Source organism: Sphaerodactylus townsendi, linkage group LG10 (assembly GCF_021028975.2).
Source record: "Sphaerodactylus townsendi isolate TG3544 linkage group LG10, MPM_Stown_v2.3, whole genome shotgun sequence".
Lineage (NCBI taxonomy): Eukaryota > Metazoa > Chordata > Lepidosauria > Squamata > Sphaerodactylidae > Sphaerodactylus > Sphaerodactylus townsendi.
The window spans coordinates 73,707,489-73,725,831 of record NC_059434.1 but is presented as its reverse complement, the minus strand read 5'-3'; the positions used below and the strand labels follow the sequence as shown (position 1 = coordinate 73,725,831).

The 18,343-nt window shown below is 52.1% G+C and overlaps 1 protein-coding gene across 1 annotated transcript in view; it reads left to right on the top strand.

The window, feature by feature from the left end:
• The window catches only part of LOC125440105 (serine-rich coiled-coil domain-containing protein 1-like), a 534,627-nt gene that overhangs the window by 332,263 nt on the left and 184,021 nt on the right, over window positions 1-18,343 (top strand). The window contains exon 6 of the mRNA XM_048509679.1: window positions 4,356-4,566. Coding sequence (XP_048365636.1) covers window positions 4,356-4,566 — 211 coding nt within the window. The remainder of the gene's footprint in view (window positions 1-4,355; window positions 4,567-18,343) is intronic.

Below are 18,343 nucleotides of genomic sequence, written 5' to 3'. Positions count from 1 at the left end.
GCAGATAACTCCCAAGACTCCCAGTTACCCATGGTTGTCTTACAGCATCCCGATTCCCAATGTCCTACCCTACAAGTCTAAGTGCTGCAGAGAATGTTTCTTCTGAATGTGTTGCCACGTTGTTGGAGAAAAATGGACCATATCTTGGGTGAATTTACCATTTGATGCATCTCCAAGAATTGGTGGCTCGCAGACGTACACTTCACCTTCCAGTAAGGTTTCCTTGACATATCTGATAAATCCACATTAGTTGTGGAACTCCTTTTCAAGTATTCTAATTCAAGAGAATGCACATGTGTGGAGGTTTACACAGTTATGGAAATAAATCATCAATGGAACGAATGGCACTTATGAGTTGGATCCAGACTGGGGCTCGTTATGCATGGAGTGTTTTCCTTGGTGTTCTTTGCTTAATAGTGGGGTTGTAGTGGGGTCTCCTCACATTACTTCTACACATGAAGAGGCTGCTGCACAGCTTGCCTGCCCCCACTTCTGGGTCATTGCAAGATTGTTGGCTTTGTTTTTAAAGCTCTTTGCATTTTATCTCGATATTTCTGTTTTATATCGATATTTTTGTGCTTTTTGCAAAAACTGGCTATGGATCCCCTGGAAATTTCTGCAAGGAGTGTGTGTGTGGGGTGGGGGGGGAGGGAGATCAGAAGGAGCAGAAATCCTGAAGCAAGGGAAAATATTGGGGTTTCCCTGCTGTTGTTTGCCATGGAGCTTTCAGGATCTGTGACGCCATAACACAGAGCATGTCAGTAGAGAAATCTCTGCCCTGAAAAAAACGTTCCCTTGTTGCAGGGCCAGAGCAACAGTGTATAACCAGCCTGAATGTTCTACTAATGGAAATCTCTGCCAGTCTCCCTTCATGCTGCAGAACTTTATTTGCCTGTCATTCCATTCCTGAGGGTCTCCTGTTCCCCAGGAGCAGCACTTTGAAGAGATCAGTGGGCTGCAGAGAATGGGGGAAGTAAGGAAGTTCTAGCTCCAGCCCTGTGTGCATAGACAGACATGCTCATGGTGCTCTCCATATGATGTAGAACTTAATTTTTATAAACGTTCTTAGTGATTTAGAGAGAGTCCGATGGGTTTACCCTTTAATACCTTTAAAAAGACAGATATGCCTCAGTTTGTGGAGGCAAAAAAGAAAATGAGAACCCTGCTCCTGGGCTACACCAAAGATGCGTATACGGTGTAGCATTCTGTGGACAGTAGTGGCTAGAGAGATGTGATGGTTTCCTCTAATAAAAGCTAAGAATCAACACTTACTTAAGATTTGGTTTGTTAGCCTGCTCTTCAGCAAGGGAGGAAAGTGCCCAGTGCACTGGTGCGCCCCAGAACATCCCCAGAACGCCCTCACCACGTCCCCAGGGGCGCACACCCGGTGCATTGCACACCTTTCCCCTTGGAGCTACGCCTCTGCTCTTTACATATCATTTTGAATGTAAGAATTGTTCCTCTCCGTGTCCATCTTGACTTTGCGAACAAACTTCATGCAAACCTTCCCCGGGGTTTAGAAACCTGATTTGTCTGGTGTAAATAACCTCCAGTAAGTCAAAGTACCAACACTGGGGACATAACAGTGAACTGACTGTACTGGAAAGTTTAGCATAAAGCTCCATACATGAAGGGCAAAGGTAGGGAGAAAGAGCAAAAGATGGACGCAACAAGCCAGTTTGAACATAACACGTGAAAGCAGGGAGAGGAAGGGAGGGTGATCGAGCAAAGCACGGATGTCAAACGCAGCAACAAGCCACGTTCACGCTCAGTTGGAGCAAGACATGTTGAATGCACACCAGCTTGTTCAACGTACCTGCACATCAAACAGCAGAAGTTTTTGCATACTCCGATTACCAGCAAGATGCAACTTTTTTCCCATTGTAGAAGTTTATTTGTTCACTTGTATATCAAGTATCTCTCCTGTGTATTTATTTTCCATTCCAGTGCTTTGTCCCCAGTGCTCACTACAGCCTACAAACACACACACATACACATATTGGCATGTACACATTCCTCCCCCCAAGGATTCATCCATCCATAAACAACTGCTATTCTGATTCTTAAGGTGGCAGGGGGAAAGCCAAGAAAGTTCTACTAGTCTAGTTTACGTATTTTAAAAGGGAACTCACTTCTGAAGATGCTTGTTCTTCTAGCCGTATCATAAAATAAGGGAAGGGAGGAGAGAGGCTTGCGATAGTATTGCTTTTTCACAGGCAGCAGCTGAGAAGATGAACTGCTGTGAACTGTTGTGATGATGATAGCAGATGCTATCATCCGGGGTCATGCCAGAGAGGTTACCATGGGTGCCCTTCAGTATTTTCTGCCTTCCTGCTCTGATGTTTTGATGTGCCCGTCATGAACAATGCATGAAACTGTCTTATACTGAGTCAAATCACCGGTTTATTACAATCATTCTCGTCGACTCTGACTGGCAGGGAATAAAAGAGAAACAAGGGACAAGGTAGAAAAGTTTATTTGCCTGTTTGCATCTAACACGTTTATTTGCAAAATACTTCTAAAATATTTTTAAATGGATCAGTATCAGAAAAGTGCAGGGACCCTGTATTAATGTCTATTTTAAGTTTTTTAAATCATTTTTTTTAGCTTTTATTAAAATGTTCCAGTTTTTCTTTTTTGTATCACACAGGAGAATATATTAGGTTCCCCATACCATGCTCAGAGTATGTCTTCAATAATTTTTAAAATACTTCTAATTTTTTTTCAATTATAATTTTGTATGCTTATTCTAAATGGTATCGCATTGATGTAATTGCATCTATTTTAAATTTGTTTTATTTGATCCCCTGAAAAACATATAGTAAAACACACTGGGATCGAAAAGGTCAAATAAACTGCTCTATCTTGCATACTGTTCTCTCTCCCCCCCCTGCATGCAGTTCCCCATCACTGCTATGAAGCTGGGTGGTAGAGTTCTTGCAAACAATATACTGGGTGGTGGAGTGCTTGCAAACCTGGGTGGTGGAGTGCTTGCAAACAATATACTGTTGAAGGCTTTTGTGGCAGGACTCAACTGGCTGTTATTGGTTTTCCAGGCTGTGTGGCCAGGGTCTGGTAGTTTTCACTCCTGATGCCAACTGCTCAGGGGTCGCATGACCCCTGTGCAGTTGGCTTCAGGGTTGAAAATTACCAGAGCATGGCCACATATCCTGAAAAATTCACAACAGCCAGTGCTTGCAGCAAATGGACAGGGAATGGCACATGGATATGAGGCAGGGAGGGGAACAGGTGTGTGTGGGGGGGAGGGTCTGTGAAGGTGCCCCCTACCCAGGGGCGTAACGAGGCAGCCCTAAGCAAACTGTAGCCCTGGACAAAACCTGAGTTGGATGCCCCCCCCCCATGGGCGGCCACTCCACCATGACCAATTTTTTTTTGCACCAGGACATTGATGCCTGCAGGGGGTACATTTTTAGACATATCAGTGCCAATATTTCAGCATATCATCAGGAGACTGTCCTTATGCTACGCCCCAAGTTTGGTGAGGTTTGGTTCAAGGAGTCCAAAGTTATGGACTCCCAAAGGCGGTGCCCCATCCCCCATTGTTTCCAATAGGAGCTAATAGGAGATGGGGACTACAGTTTTGAGGGTCCATAACTTTGGACCCCCTGAACCAAACTGCACCAAACTTGGGGGGTGCCATCATCTCCAGATGATACCCTGACATTTTGGTGCTGATACATCCAAAAATGCGCCCCCTTCAGGAACATCCTAGAAATTTGCCCAAGAATCTTTGTTCTGCATTGAGTTTTCTGTATTGCTGTCAATGGGGGTTGCAGGCTGGGGGTGGGCACATTTCTGAAGGCACAGTCTCAAAACTTTCAGAGTCTCATCAGGAGACTGCCCTGATGATACCCCCCAAGTTTGGTGCAGTTTGGTTCAGGGGGGCCAAAGTTATGGACCCTCAAAACTGTAGCCCCCATCTCCTATTAGCTCCCATTGAAAACAATGGGGGATAGGGGCACTCCCTTTGGGAGTCCATAACTTTGGACTCCCTGGACCAAAACTCACCAAACTTGGGGGGGTAGCATAGGGACAGTCTCCTGATGATACGCTGAAATTTTGGTGCCGCTAGCCTAAAAACTGCGCCCCCTGGAAAACCACTAAAATACCCAAAAACGAACCCTGCATTTTGATGCCCCCCACAAGGTGATGCCCTGGGCAGCTGCCCACCTTGCCCAATGGGCATTAAGCCAGTGCCCCTACCAGAAGCCCTGAGCCCTGGCAGCTGCCCCACATCAGGGTATGCTGATACCCTGTTATGAAGTATATTATCTTTTGTTTAATGTGCTCAAATAATTAGCATTAATCTACTTTTAATAATTTTGTTTTGCCAGGAACCTTTCTCTCAAACTGTCAAAGGATGTTGATCGAGGAGAACCCCGCTGTCCTCGAGTCAACCAACTGGCCAGCAGCCCGTCTATGGAGTGGCCTTTCCCAACGATGGAAGAAGGTGCAGGGATGGAATCTCTGCCTTTCCGGCTGATGATGCAGGACTGTACGGCTGTGAAAACGCTGCTGCTGAAAATGAAGAGAGTTCTTCAAGAGGTAGGAGCTGATATGGCCAAAAAAATTAATATTATTTTCAGTGTTTCTGACCATCCTGGAAAATACCAGCACTGTTATGCTAAGAGCCGTATTACTTTTACAGCATTGCTTTTTGCAATAATTAGTTTTCACATAAATGCTGCCAAGGGTTTCATTCCAACCTTACACATATTACTGATAGATGCTTAATTGTGAGGTATAATTTGTGGTTCCACCTGATAGGCATACCTTTTTGACGGCTGAAGGGAGGAGTGAGAAATGAAGCATGGTTGGGTGCGTGCGGGGGTGGAAGCAAGATGGAGAGCTGACAGGAAAATGAAATGGAAATGAAACTGTTAGAATTGTGAAAAAGAGATAAAACGGTAAATGAAGCTTTCTGAGGGTTGATTGTCTTGACTGAAAAGAATATTTCCTGCTCTTGTGGAATATTTGTGTACTTTACTACTCGCTACATAGCAAAGCAGTTGTCTGATCACTTAATCGCGCAGCCAGATTGATTTTCCTCTAGCACCGTTTTAGCATTGTTTAAGCATACCATTTGAAGTTGCAAATTGGTCTGACAACAAAGAGGTTTTGGATGATTGCACCACAGCTACTTCTGTAGCCGTGGTGTGACAAGGAACCTCTGTCAGTGACTGGTGACAGTTCTTTTCACATAGCAGTCGTCACTTAATGTCGTGGTCATTAAGAGAAGAGAATGTGTGAATGAGCAAAGCCGACTTAGTATATCATATTTTTATATCATATATCATGCCTCAGGAAATTCTTATGGACGTTCTCCATATGACTTGAAGTAAATTCCTATGAAAATTCTCAACATGACATGAAGTAAATTCCTATGAAAATTCTCAACATGACATGAAGTAAATTCCTATGAACATTCTCAACATGACATGAAGTAAATTCCTATGAAAATTCTCAATATGACATGAAGTGAATTCCTATGAAAATTCTCAACATGACATGAAATAAATTCTTATGAACATTCTCAATATGACATGAAGTAAATTCCTATGAAAATTCTCAACATGACATGAAGTTAATTCCTATGAAAATTCTCAATACGACATGAAATATATTCTTATGAACATTCTCAATATGACATTAAGTTCATTCAGTGTCAGGGGCGTAACTTGGTTCACGTTCAGAAACAACATTTTCCCTTCAAAATCAAAACAGAAATAGAACTACTACCAACATGGCGGGGTGGGAAGGGGTGGGGGGTGGAGGCGGGGAAGGGGGTTCAGTTGTGTCAGAACTGTGGCAGAGAGGAAGTTGCTGGAACATGCTAGGAAGTTGTAGTGTCACAGTATGGTATCATTTTGGAAAGAAAACAGCAACAATTTCTCTACTCATTATTTTCCCATGATTATACACGTATAATATGAAACTGGACGGAAAAGGAAGGATGAAACCTCCGGATGCTCCTTGAGAAAAAACCCTGACCAGACCTGGAAACAGTGAGAAGGTTCCAATATCCTCAATTTAAGGAGCTCTGTAGATTTGACGCACGATGCAGTCCACTGTCGGCTGAACAAATATTCCGAAGTGTAGGCAAATTAAGAGGCAGTTGTAAATTTATTCCGCTCTCCCAGGTTCCTTCGGCTAACCAAGTTTGTAATTAACTAGTGTAGCAGTGCTGATTGATTCAACAAGTTTGCATTTCGAGTGTTTTTTTAATCAATGAATCCATGCTAGAAATGGGCAATTCCTTCATTTCATGCTGCTTTGACACTCATTTCATGTGCATGTGAATTTAAATAAAAATTAAAAGGAATCGGATTTAGCACTGGGATAAGCTAAGGCTTTAACTCCTTACTTGACAGTAGCTTCGAAGCCCATCCTTGGCAGTCTGTTCTTTCCTTTTTGATGGCTTCCTGTCAACCACTTACATTGTCAAAAGGTTTGCTGACAAGTAATTCAGTATCTTGGCATTCCCTTTTAAGACAAACCAGTTAAGAACAATAACTTTAAAGGCTGTGTGTATGGGTGTGTTTTGATACAGGAGACAATCTTATAAAAGTTAAGATCCTGAAACAGAATTTAAACTCCAGTGATGGTTCATGCCACTCACTGTTCTGACAGGTATACTGGGAGAACAAAGCATTTGAAAAGATTCTTGGTTGTGATTTAGGTGAAAGGTCTTTATCAGTGAGACGCTGCTCTTTCTGGGTGTCAGGACCCTGCCTTTGTACTAATGTAACCAATGCTGTTTGATCCACATCCCATCTACACAGCAGATTGTGCTTGAAACCTTAGTTCTAGTTCCAGATCCTTTGACCGCTGTTTCTAGGAAGAATACTTGGGAACTACATATGTGCTTTACTGACAAGATCACAACTGATAATACTAACCCAGTGAGAACTTTGCTGTCCAAATCCATGGAGACATGGTGGCTGTCAATGCAAGGGAAGGGAAGAGGGAGTGAAGGGTAGCATGCAAGGGGAGGGAGGGGGCCCCAGCATCTGGACATGGCCCCCCACCCTAGTGGAGGGAGAGGGAAGGGAGGGAAGGAGGGGGAGGGGTGACATGCAAGGGAAGTGGAGTGAAGGAGGGGGACCTGGCATCTGGACATGGCCCCCCACCCTAGCAAAGGGAGAGGGAAGGGAGGGAGGGGGAGGGAGGGGTGACATGCAAGGGAAGGGGAGTGAGGGAGGGGGCTCGGCATCTGGACATGGCCCTCCACCCTAGCAGAGGGAGAGGGAAGGGAGGGAGGGGGAGGGGTGACATGCAAGGGAAGTGGAGTGAGGGAGGGCCCCCCGGCATCTGGACATGGCTCACCCACCCTAGCAGTTATGAATTTTCATTTTGTGGCCACACAAACAATGAACATGAGCCAGGTTCCTGGTTATCCAACCCCATTCTGCCTTTCCCCATGACCAGTTTGCACGTACTGAAGTTTACCAAAAACTAGCCAACTGTTTCTGAAAGTCTGGAAGGTAATTGGATATGCTTCTTCCTTTCCATAATCCTGCGAGTAATTCTGAGTTAAGTGATGTGGTGCTTAATGACAGCAGAGATAAAAATGTTACTGATAATGGGGAAGATAAAGTTTAATAATGTTAATGATAACAAGACTCCTAATGAGTTCTCCAACTAATGAAAAGATATAGAAAATAGAAGGGGGATAAGGAGGAGGGCACGGTAGACAGAGGAGTTCCCGACCCATGTTATGCAATAATTGAATCTCCTAACAACTTAATTGGATTGAAGGAATTAAAATGTCAAGTTGTCAAACATAATTTTGTAATATGTAAAGCAACAATAACTATGGATGCAAGAACTTAAAGAAGTGAGGTCTACTGATGAACCTGTAGCTTCTGACATAGAAATGAGCAGTAATCTGGTTTCCTTGCCCTTTTGTCCTTGCTGCAGACATCAGACATGATATCACCAGGGGGAACGGGCTCATTTTATAGGGTGATACGAAAACAACAATAACATCAAAATCTAAAGAGTGAAAAGTCCAAAACAGATTTTCCTCAAGCATTTGGAATTGTGTGTGTGTGTGTGTGTGTGTGTGTGTGTGTGAAGTACTGTCAAGTTGCTTCTGTCTTATGGTGTACCTATGAAAATGTCCTCCAAATATCCTATTATTAACAGCCTTGGTCAGGAGTTGCAAACTTAATGCCTTGGCCTTGGTCAATCCATCCCATGTGGAACAACTGTGGCAAAATCAGTGTGCATCACACTGGTGCTGGAATTTGCCATCAGAGAACTGAAATACATGAAGGTCATTCTCTTCAGATGGTCCCTTCTCTAAAAACTAATGGCTGACTTGCACATTACAGGGTTCATAGACTGGGCCTGGGGTCCATACCCTGTGTTCTATGTAAAAATCAGACATGAATTGTGGGGTTCTTATCAGTTCCTGCATGTGTGGTGCCACTTAGGACTGTGAAAAGTATGGATAAGGTGCTATTTTCGTGACCAGAAATGGTAAGAGTGGTATTTCATATGCGTCACAATCCGATTTTATAGAGTCATGGAGTTGGAAGAGACCCAAAGGGCCATCAAGTCTTAACCCCCTACAATGCAGGATCACACAGTCAAATCACTCCTGACAGATGGCCATCAAGCCTTTCTTTAAAAACCTCCAAAGGAGACTCCACCACACTCCAAGGTAGTGCATTCCACTGTTGAACAGCCCTTACTGTCAGGAAGTTTTACCTGATATTTAGGTAGAATCTCTTTTCCTACACCATGAACCCATTACTCCTGGTCCTAGTCTCTGGAGCACCAGAAAACAAGCTTGCTCCTTCACCAACATTTGTTCATAATGAGTGCAGGGAATAATCTTTATATATTAGCTACTGGGACTCTGGCCCTCACGAGATGGGGCACCACTTATTAATTCTCTGAGTATGAACCCCCAATTACCAAAGTATGAATAACAACAGATTCTACAAAACCGATTTCTGTTTAAATTCCACCATTTGAAAGCTTTCCTTTATCATTGACCCTCCCCCATCCGGTTTCCCTTTCCATTCCTGACAGACTGTCAAGTGAAAACACTTTCATCCAACAGCCTGCTTCCCATTTTCCCTCAGCACTTCTTATTTCAAATCTGCCGAGAGATAACTGACGTGGAAACACAGATACGCTCAAGCACTGCTGCCATTACTTCGGCAAACTTAAACACTACAATGCAACTAGCCAGTGATACAGCTAGATGATTACCAGTTCCCTTATCTCTCCCAAGCAGGACAGAGATAGCTAAAACGGAACGTCTACCTGCGAATCACTTAAATTCTGGGATTCTTTCTTTTAAGAAAATCTTTTTTCTGTCACTTTTTTGACTGGCAGTATTGCTTTTACCATGGAGGGAAAACTCAGTAGTTCTGTCTGATTTTTGTATCAATAATGATCTGCTGATGACAAGAAGTTTTGATATGTCAGCATCTGCTACCTTTGCCTTGCAAAAATCATTACTCTGATTTCTCTTAATCTCCTGGGTGGCTCTTGCATACAAATTTGGTTCTTTATTGGCATTAATATTTCAGCCACCTAGGATGGGTTTAAAATGGCACTAATCAGTGCTTCTATTTACATCTAAAATTTTGCACTGATTGCCTTTTAACGTGTCAGAGACTCCACATATGTCCTCCAATACATCCCCAAGGGACACTCTGCTCTCCAAACACCAACTTATCGGTGGTCCTGGCCAGAAGACTATTCATTGTCCTCAACCAGGGCCATAGCTTTCTTGGCCCTGGCCCCAGTCTGGTAGAATGCTCTCTTGAGTAAAACCTGGGCCCTGCAGGACCTAATGGAGTTTTGCAGGGCATGCAAGACAGAGTTGTTCACCAGGCCTATGGTTGAAAACTACAATGGTATTCCAACTGGTTGGCATCCCTTTCCCTGCCTTTTGTTGAATGCAGATGTTGACTTTAGAACATACCATGGAAGTGTTTAAACAGATGCTGGATAGCCATTTGTCAGGAGTGATTGTGTATTCCTGCATGGCAGGGGGTTGGACTTGATAGCCCTTGAGGTCTCTTCCAACTCTATGATTCTATGGTTCTATTCTATGATTCATTTTCCAGTAACTTGCCAGACATGGAAGGTAATTTTCCCGAACACCTTGAGAGGAATAACAAACCTATAACTTGGACAGTTCAAAACAGAGGACAACTTCACTGTCTCTTGACTGTCGATTTCATAGAGTCATGGAGGTGGTGATGGCCACTAACCCGGATAGCTTTAAAAAGGGCTTGGACAGATTTATGGAGGAGAAGTCGATCTATGGCTACCAATCTTGATCCACCTTGATCTCAGATTGCAAATGCCTTAGCAGACCAGGTGCTCAGGAGCAGCAGCAGCAGAAGGCCATTGTTTTCACCTCTTGCATGTGAGCTCCCAAAGGCACCTGGTGGGCCACTGCGAGTAGCAGAGTGCTGGACTAGATGGACTCTGGTCTGATCCAGCAGGCTCTTTCTTATGTTCTTATGTTCTTATGTCGGAATAAGCTGCAGAAGGCACTGATAGATCCCCCTTTGCAAACCCTGCTTTTAAAATGTCAATATTAAGTACAACCTAGAAATCTTTCTTTCAGCTGCAGCTTGCTGGAAACAGTAAGCAAAGAAATGATTACCAGGACCTGTTCAGTGACGGCTATAATTCATTAGGCAAAACGTTTTATTATTATTATTGGGCACAGTCAGAATGCAGCAAAAAAATAAACAATGGTTCAAGAATGTGAAGGAGTCTTATGTAAGACTTCGAAAGAAAGGTTCTGCCGCAGTTCAGAAGTCTCCCCAAAAGCCAAACACAAGCCTGGGCGTGTAAGAACACTTCTCACTGAAGAGGGAGGACAGCAGCGCTTGTTTCTAACATCACCGGAGAGTGTTGTGTCACTCGAAATATATCAAATTTGGCACCGTCAATTAAACTTTTTGATACCCTCTACTGAATCACAGTTGTCATGTTCCAATATTAGCACTAATTTCTCTTGTCAAGCTGCAGGCAGTCGCTGCTGCTGCTGCTAGCTAGGCATGCTTGACTGTCTTTTCCTTTCCCAGGAAAGGATGAAATAATTGTCTTCCTCTAGTCTGTGCATGGGATTCCTTTTGGTTTAACTCAAGACTCACTTTATCTTTCTGAACCACACAGGGAGGAATACTTGGAGGGTTTTGAGTCTCAGAGGCTCTCTTTAATAAACAGATGGCATATTGTACCTGAGCTACAATCTGAAGCTGCCCTAATGGTAGTGACTAATGAGTCTCTTACTTTAGCCCACAGAATTTGGGGTTTTGGATATTGTGGAGGAAGTCTGTTCATACAAAGGATGTTGGGAAAAGATGCTGCAAATTCTGTGTCAAGGGTATTATGCTGTTGAGCTTAACTTTGTTCAGTGTATTGTCGAAGGCTTTCACGGCCGGATTCATCTGAAAGAAATAGCTCTTTTCTCCGGTTGTGGGAGCAGGTCTGCTAGATCTTCAGAAGATCTACCAGACCACGGGCACACAGCCCGGAAAACCCACAACAACCAGTTAACTTTGTTCGTCTCTGATGATGAGTGAATCTGTGCAGTTTGGCTCAATGCAAATACCTGCCAAATAAGTTTGTACTAGGGTTTGTTTGTTTTTTGACATGTAGCAAAATAATGCTGATCGATAGCATTATAAAGTTGGAAGAGATCACGAGGACCATCTTCTAGTCCAACCCCCTGCCATGCAGGAATACCCAATCAAAGCACTCTTGACAGATGGCCATCCAGACTCTGTTTAAAAACCTCCAAAGAAGAAGACTCCACCACACTCCTAGGCAGTGTATTCCACTGTCAAAAAGCCTTTACTGTCAGGAAATTCTTCCTATTGTTTAGGTGGAATCTCTTTTCCTTCACCTTGAACCCATTACTCCCGGTCCAGTTCTCCATACAGAAGCAGAGGATTTTTTTCGGGATTTTAAGATCAAAATGGACTGGAAGTCATTAACGTTGCTAAGGATGACTTAGACAAATTCCAAACAGAGAGGTTTAAAAAAAAATAAAACAATGCTGTGTACTTATGACTAATTTATCTAATTTGAGACTGATCAAACTGCATAACTCTTCCCACAGAGGGATAATTAGAATCATAGTGTTGGAAGAGACCCCAAGAGCCATCAAGTCCAACCCCCTGCAATGCAGGAACACATAATCAAAGTACAGATGGCCATCAAGCCTTTCTTTAAAAACCTCCAAAGAAGGTGACTCCACCACACCCCAAGGTAGTGCATTCGACTGTCGAACAGCCCTTACTGTTATGAAGTTTTTCCTGATGTTTAGGTGGAATCTCTTTTCCTTCACCTTGAACCCATTACTCCCGGTCCAGTTCTCCATACAGAAGCAGAGGATTTTTTTTTCGGGATTTTTAGAAAAGGCGGTTGGCAATTGCTGTTGCTCATGAACATTCTTTTGCCGGATCCTACCACCTTCTTTAAATTTCCAGATTAAAAAAAAAGAAAGTATCTAGCCCTTTGTTACAAGTTGCCCTGAGCCTCGCTTGTTGAGGGAGTGGCAGGGGATACATTTGGTAGATACATGAATATATATCCAGCTCAGGGATAAAATTTCTGAGTGACCCTGGGCCAGTTCCATTTTCTCTTTGCCTAGTGTAACCCTGCCTTTCATCCCCTGTTTTATGAAATATTGGATCTTCATATTTAATTCCCCATTGCTATATAAAAATAAGTTCTTACACCCTTCAGATCCTCTGAAGATGCCAGCCACAGCTGCAGGCGAAACGTCAGGAGAGAATGCTGCTAGAACACGGCCAAACAGTCTGGAAACCAGACAGCACCCCAGTTCTTACATAGGTCGTTTCCCAACTTACCTCGACCACCCTTTGCTGCGCGCTACTCCCAGTGTGCATCATTTCTGGTGTGCTCCCGGGCTTCCCCACGACCCTGTGCTCTGCGCGGGGCAATCAAAAGGCGCCGTTTTGAGGAGCGCCAGGAATGACGCGCGCTGAGGGGGCGTGACAGCGGCAGCGTCGGCGTGGCTACGTTGTCGCCGCCCCTGTAGTGGGGAGTGCCAGGGGACCCCGTGCTACTTGGGGAGAGTAGCGCGCAGCAGCAGGTAAGTGGGGAAACGACCACTGTTAAGCTGGGTAACGCTAGTCTACTTTACAGGGCCTTTATGAGGACAATGGAGAGAGAGGAGGGGCCCATATATTCTTCCCTGAGACCCTGAGAGGAAAAATGGGATAAAAATCAAAACAATGTTACCTGAAGAATTAAATTTAACGCCAAAGAGTAGGAATGTATCTATATTCTGTAGACACAGCTTTCAACCACACACTGATTAAGATTTGGCAGTGCTAGCAAAGTACTTGCGGAGCCAGATTGAGTCCCTCGGCTACTGTTTGGCCATATTCTGTCTCTACTGTTGGCAACGAAGCCATGCAAAATGTCAAGTTTTTGCACTGTGGTAAGGTCACACAAGCCCAGTTGGTCAAATCCATATAAATTAGCAATTAGTAATTTCAGAAATTACTTGAGCTTGCCAGTAGGCATAAATATTCCATACAATCCCTCTTAATTTGTGGGTACATATATTGTTAGAGGCCTTTGTGGGCCAACTTAAGTTTTGGCATCCGCTCCAAAACAACTTCAAAACATTGTTTGCTGGTGACTGCATCATAATGTTCTAAACAATTATACTCTGGGATGATAAGAGAGTATATTATAATGCAAATGGGGACGCTGTTATGTGACAAACTGCTCTCTATTCTTGTAAGAAAACGATTTACACATTATCTGCTATTAAATTAGTCTTTCTAATTTCAGCCAAATATGATTACATCTCAGTTTGTGTTTCACATAATTATTTCTAAAAGTGTCCACACTCCGTTTAAAAGTCCATTGCCTTGGAAGACAGTACTTTATGACAAGTGCAAATGGATTTTTTTAAAAAGAGAGATCAAATTAGTTGTACTAATAGGGCAAAAATTCCACAGTGACAACGAGGCACTCAAGCTACATGTAAATGTGTCTTTGATATAGGAAGAACACTGTACAGGTTGTAATATAAGAAGAACATAAGAACAAGCCAGCTGGATCAGACCAAAGTCCATCTAGTCCAGCTCTCTGCTACTCGCAGTGGCCCACCAGGTGCCTTTGGGAGCTCACATGTAGGATGTGAACGCAATGGCCTCCCGATCACCTGGTCTGTTAAGGCATTTGCAATCTGAGATCAAGGAGGATCAAGATTGGTAGCCATAAATCGACTTCTCCTCCTAAATCTGTCCAAGCCCCTTTTAAAGCTATCCAGGTTAGTGGCCATCACCACCTCCTGTGGCAGCATATTCCAAACACCAATCACACGTTGCGTGAAGAAGTGTTTCCTTTTATTAGTCCTAATTCTTCCCCCCAGCATTTTCAATGAATGTCCCCTGGTTCTATTAGGAGAGAAAGAGAGAAAAATTTCTCTCTGTCAATACTTTTCAATCCCATGCATAATTTTGTAGGACTTCAATCATATCCCCCCTCAGTCAGCCTCTCCAAACTAAAGAGTCCCAAACGCTGCAGCCTCTCCTCATAGGGAAGGTGCTCCAGTCCCTCAATCATCCTTGTTGCCCTTCTCTGCACTTTTTCTATCTCCTCAATATCCTTTTTGAGATGCGGCGACCAGAACTGAACACAGTACTCCAAGTGCGGTCGCACCACTGCTTTATATAAGGGCATGGCAATCTTTGCAGTTTTATTATCAATTCCTTTTCTAATGATCCCCAGCATAGAGTTTGCCTTTTTCACAGCTGCCATGCATTGAGTTGACATTCCCATGGAACTATCAACTAAGACGCCTAAATCCCTTTCCTGGTCTGTGACTGATAGCACTGACCCCTGTAGCGTGTATGTGAAGTTTGGATTTTTTGCCCCTATGTGCATCACTTTACATTTGGCTACATTGAACTGCATTTGCCATTTCTGGGCCCACTCACCTAATTTATCAAGGTCCGCTTGGAACTCTTCGCAATCCTTTGTGGTTCTCACCACCCTACATAATTTGGTATCATCTGCAAACTTGGCCACCACGCTAGCCACCCCTACTTCCAGGTCATTTAGGAATAGGTTAAATAGCACTGGTCCCAAAACGGAACCTTGGGGGACACCACTCCCGACATCTCTCCATTGTGAGAACTTCCCATTTACACCCACTCTTTGTTTCCCCCCCCCCCCCCACCCCCCCCCCCCCCCCCCCCCCCCCCCCCCCCCTCCCCCCCCCCCCCACCCCCCTCCCCCCACACCCCCCCCCCCGCCCCCGCCCCCCCCCCCCCCCCCCCACCCGCCCCCCCCCCCCCCCCCCCCCCCCCCTCCCCTCCCGCGCCCCCACCCCCCCCCGCCCCCCGCCCCTCCCCCGCCCCCCCCCCCTACCCCCTCCCCCCCCCACCCCCCCCCCCCCCCCCCCCCCCCCCCCCCCACCCCCCCCCCCCCCCACCCCCCCCCCCCCCCACCCCCCCCCCCCCCCACCCCCCCCCCCCCCCACCCCCCCCCCCCCCCACCCCCCCCCCCCCCCACCCCCCCCCCCCCCCACCCCCCCCCCCCCCCACCCCCCCCCCCCCCCACCCCCCCCCCCCCCCACCCCCCCCCCCCCCCACCCCCCCCCCCCCCCACCCCCCCCCCCCCCCACCCCCCCCCCCCCCCACCCCCCCCCCCCCCCACCCCCCCCCCCCCCCACCCCCCCCCCCCCCCACCCCCCCCCCCCCCCACCCCCCCCCCCCCCCACCCCCCCCCCCCCCCACCCCCCCCCCCCCCCACCCCCCCCCCCCCCCACCCCCCCCCCCCCCCACCCCCCCCCCCCCCCACCCCCCCCCCCCCCCACCCCCCCCCCCCCCCACCCCCCCCCCCCCCCACCCCCCCCCCCCCCCACCCCCCCCCCCCCCCACCCCCCCCCCCCCCCACCCCCCCCCCCCCCCACCCCCCCCCCCCCCCACCCCCCCCCCCCCCCACCCCCCCCCCCCCCCACCCCCCCCCCCCCCCACCCCCCCCCCCCCCCACCCCCCCCCCCCCCCACCCCCCCCCCCCCCCACCCCCCCCCCCCCCCACCCCCCCCCCCCCCCACCCCCCCCCCCCCCCACCCCCCCCCCCCCCCACCCCCCCCCCCCCCCACCCCCCCCCCCCCCCACCCCCCCCCCCCCCCACCCCCCCCCCCCCCCACCCCCCCCCCCCCCCACCCCCCCCCCCCCCCACCCCCCCCCCCCCCCACCCCCCCCCCCCCCCACCCCCCCCCCCCCCCACCCCCCCCCCCCCCCACCCCCCCCCCCCCCCACCCCCCCCCCCCCCCACCCCCCCCCCCCCCCACCCCCCCCCCCCCCCACCCCCCCCCCCCCCCACCCCCCCCCCCCCCCACCCCCCCCCCCCCCCACCCCCCCCCCCCCCCACCCCCCCCCCCCCCCACCCCCCCCCCCCCCCACCCCCCCCCCCCCCCACCCCCCCCCCCCCCCACCCCCCCCCCCCCCCACCCCCCCCCCCCCCCACCCCCCCCCCCCCCCACCCCCCCCCCCCCCCACCCCCCCCCCCCCCCACCCCCCCCCCCCCCCACCCCCCCCCCCCCCCACCCCCCCCCCCCCCCACCCCCCCCCCCCCCCACCCCCCCCCCCCCCCACCCCCCCCCCCCCCCACCCCCCCCCCCCCCCACCCCCCCCCCCCCCCACCCCCCCCCCCCCCCACCCCCCCCCCCCCCCACCCCCCCCCCCCCCCACCCCCCCCCCCCCCCACCCCCCCCCCCCCCCACCCCCCCCCCCCCCCACCCCCCCCCCCCCCCACCCCCCCCCCCCCCCACCCCCCCCCCCCCCCACCCCCCCCCCCCCCCACCCCCCCCCCCCCCCACCCCCCCCCCCCCCCACCCCCCCCCCCCCCCACCCCCCCCCCCCCCCACCCCCCCCCCCCCCCACCCCCCCCCCCCCCCACCCCCCCCCCCCCCCACCCCCCCCCCCCCCCACCCCCCCCCCCCCCCACCCCCCCCCCCCCCCACCCCCCCCCCCCCCCACCCCCCCCCCCCCCCACCCCCCCCCCCCCCCACCCCCCCCCCCCCCCACCCCCCCCCCCCCCCACCCCCCCCCCCCCCCACCCCCCCCCCCCCCCACCCCCCCCCCCCCCCACCCCCCCCCCCCCCCACCCCCCCCCCCCCCCACCCCCCCCCCCCCCCACCCCCCCCCCCCCCCACCCCCCCCCCCCCCCACCCCCCCCCCCCCCCACCCCCCCCCCCCCCCACCCCCCCCCCCCCCCACCCCCCCCCCCCCCCACCCCCCCCCCCCCCCACCCCCCCCCCCCCCCACCCCCCCCCCCCCCCACCCCCCCCCCCCCCCACCCCCCCCCCCCCCCACCCCCCCCCCCCCCCACCCCCCCCCCCCCCCACCCCCCCCCCCCCCCACCCCCCCCCCCCCCCACCCCCCCCCCCCCCCACCCCCCCCCCCCCCCACCCCCCCCCCCCCCCACCCCCCCCCCCCCCCACCCCCCCCCCCCCCCACCCCCCCCCCCCCCCACCCCCCCCCCCCCCCACCCCCCCCCCCCCCCACCCCCCCCCCCCCCCACCCCCCCCCCCCCCCACCCCCCCCCCCCCCCACCCCCCCCCCCCCCCACCCCCCCCCCCCCCCACCCCCCCCCCCCCCCACCCCCCCCCCCCCCCACCCCCCCCCCCCCCCACCCCCCCCCCCCCCCACCCCCCCCCCCCCCCACCCCCCCCCCCCCCCACCCCCCCCCCCCCCCACCCCCCCCCCCCCCCACCCCCCCCCCCCCCCACCCCCCCCCCCCCCCACCCCCCCCCCCCCCCACCCCCCCCCCCCCCCACCCCCCCCCCCCCCCACCCCCCCCCCCCCCCACCCCCCCCCCCCCCCACCCCCCCCCCCCCCCACCCCCCCCCCCCCCCACCCCCCCCCCCCCCCACCCCCCCCCCCCCCCACCCCCCCCCCCCCCCACCCCCCCCCCCCCCCACCCCCCCCCCCCCCCACCCCCCCCCCCCCCCACCCCCCCCCCCCCCCACCCCCCCCCCCCCCCACCCCCCCCCCCCCCCACCCCCCCCCCCCCCCACCCCCCCCCCCCCCCACCCCCCCCCCCCCCCACCCCCCCCCCCCCCCACCCCCCCCCCCCCCCACCCCCCCCCCCCCCCACCCCCCCCCCCCCCCACCCCCCCCCCCCCCCACCCCCCCCCCCCCCCACCCCCCCCCCCCCCCACCCCCCCCCCCCCCCACCCCCCCCCCCCCCCACCCCCCCCCCCCCCCACCCCCCCCCCCCCCCACCCCCCCCCCCCCCCACCCCCCCCCCCCCCCACCCCCCCCCCCCCCCACCCCCCCCC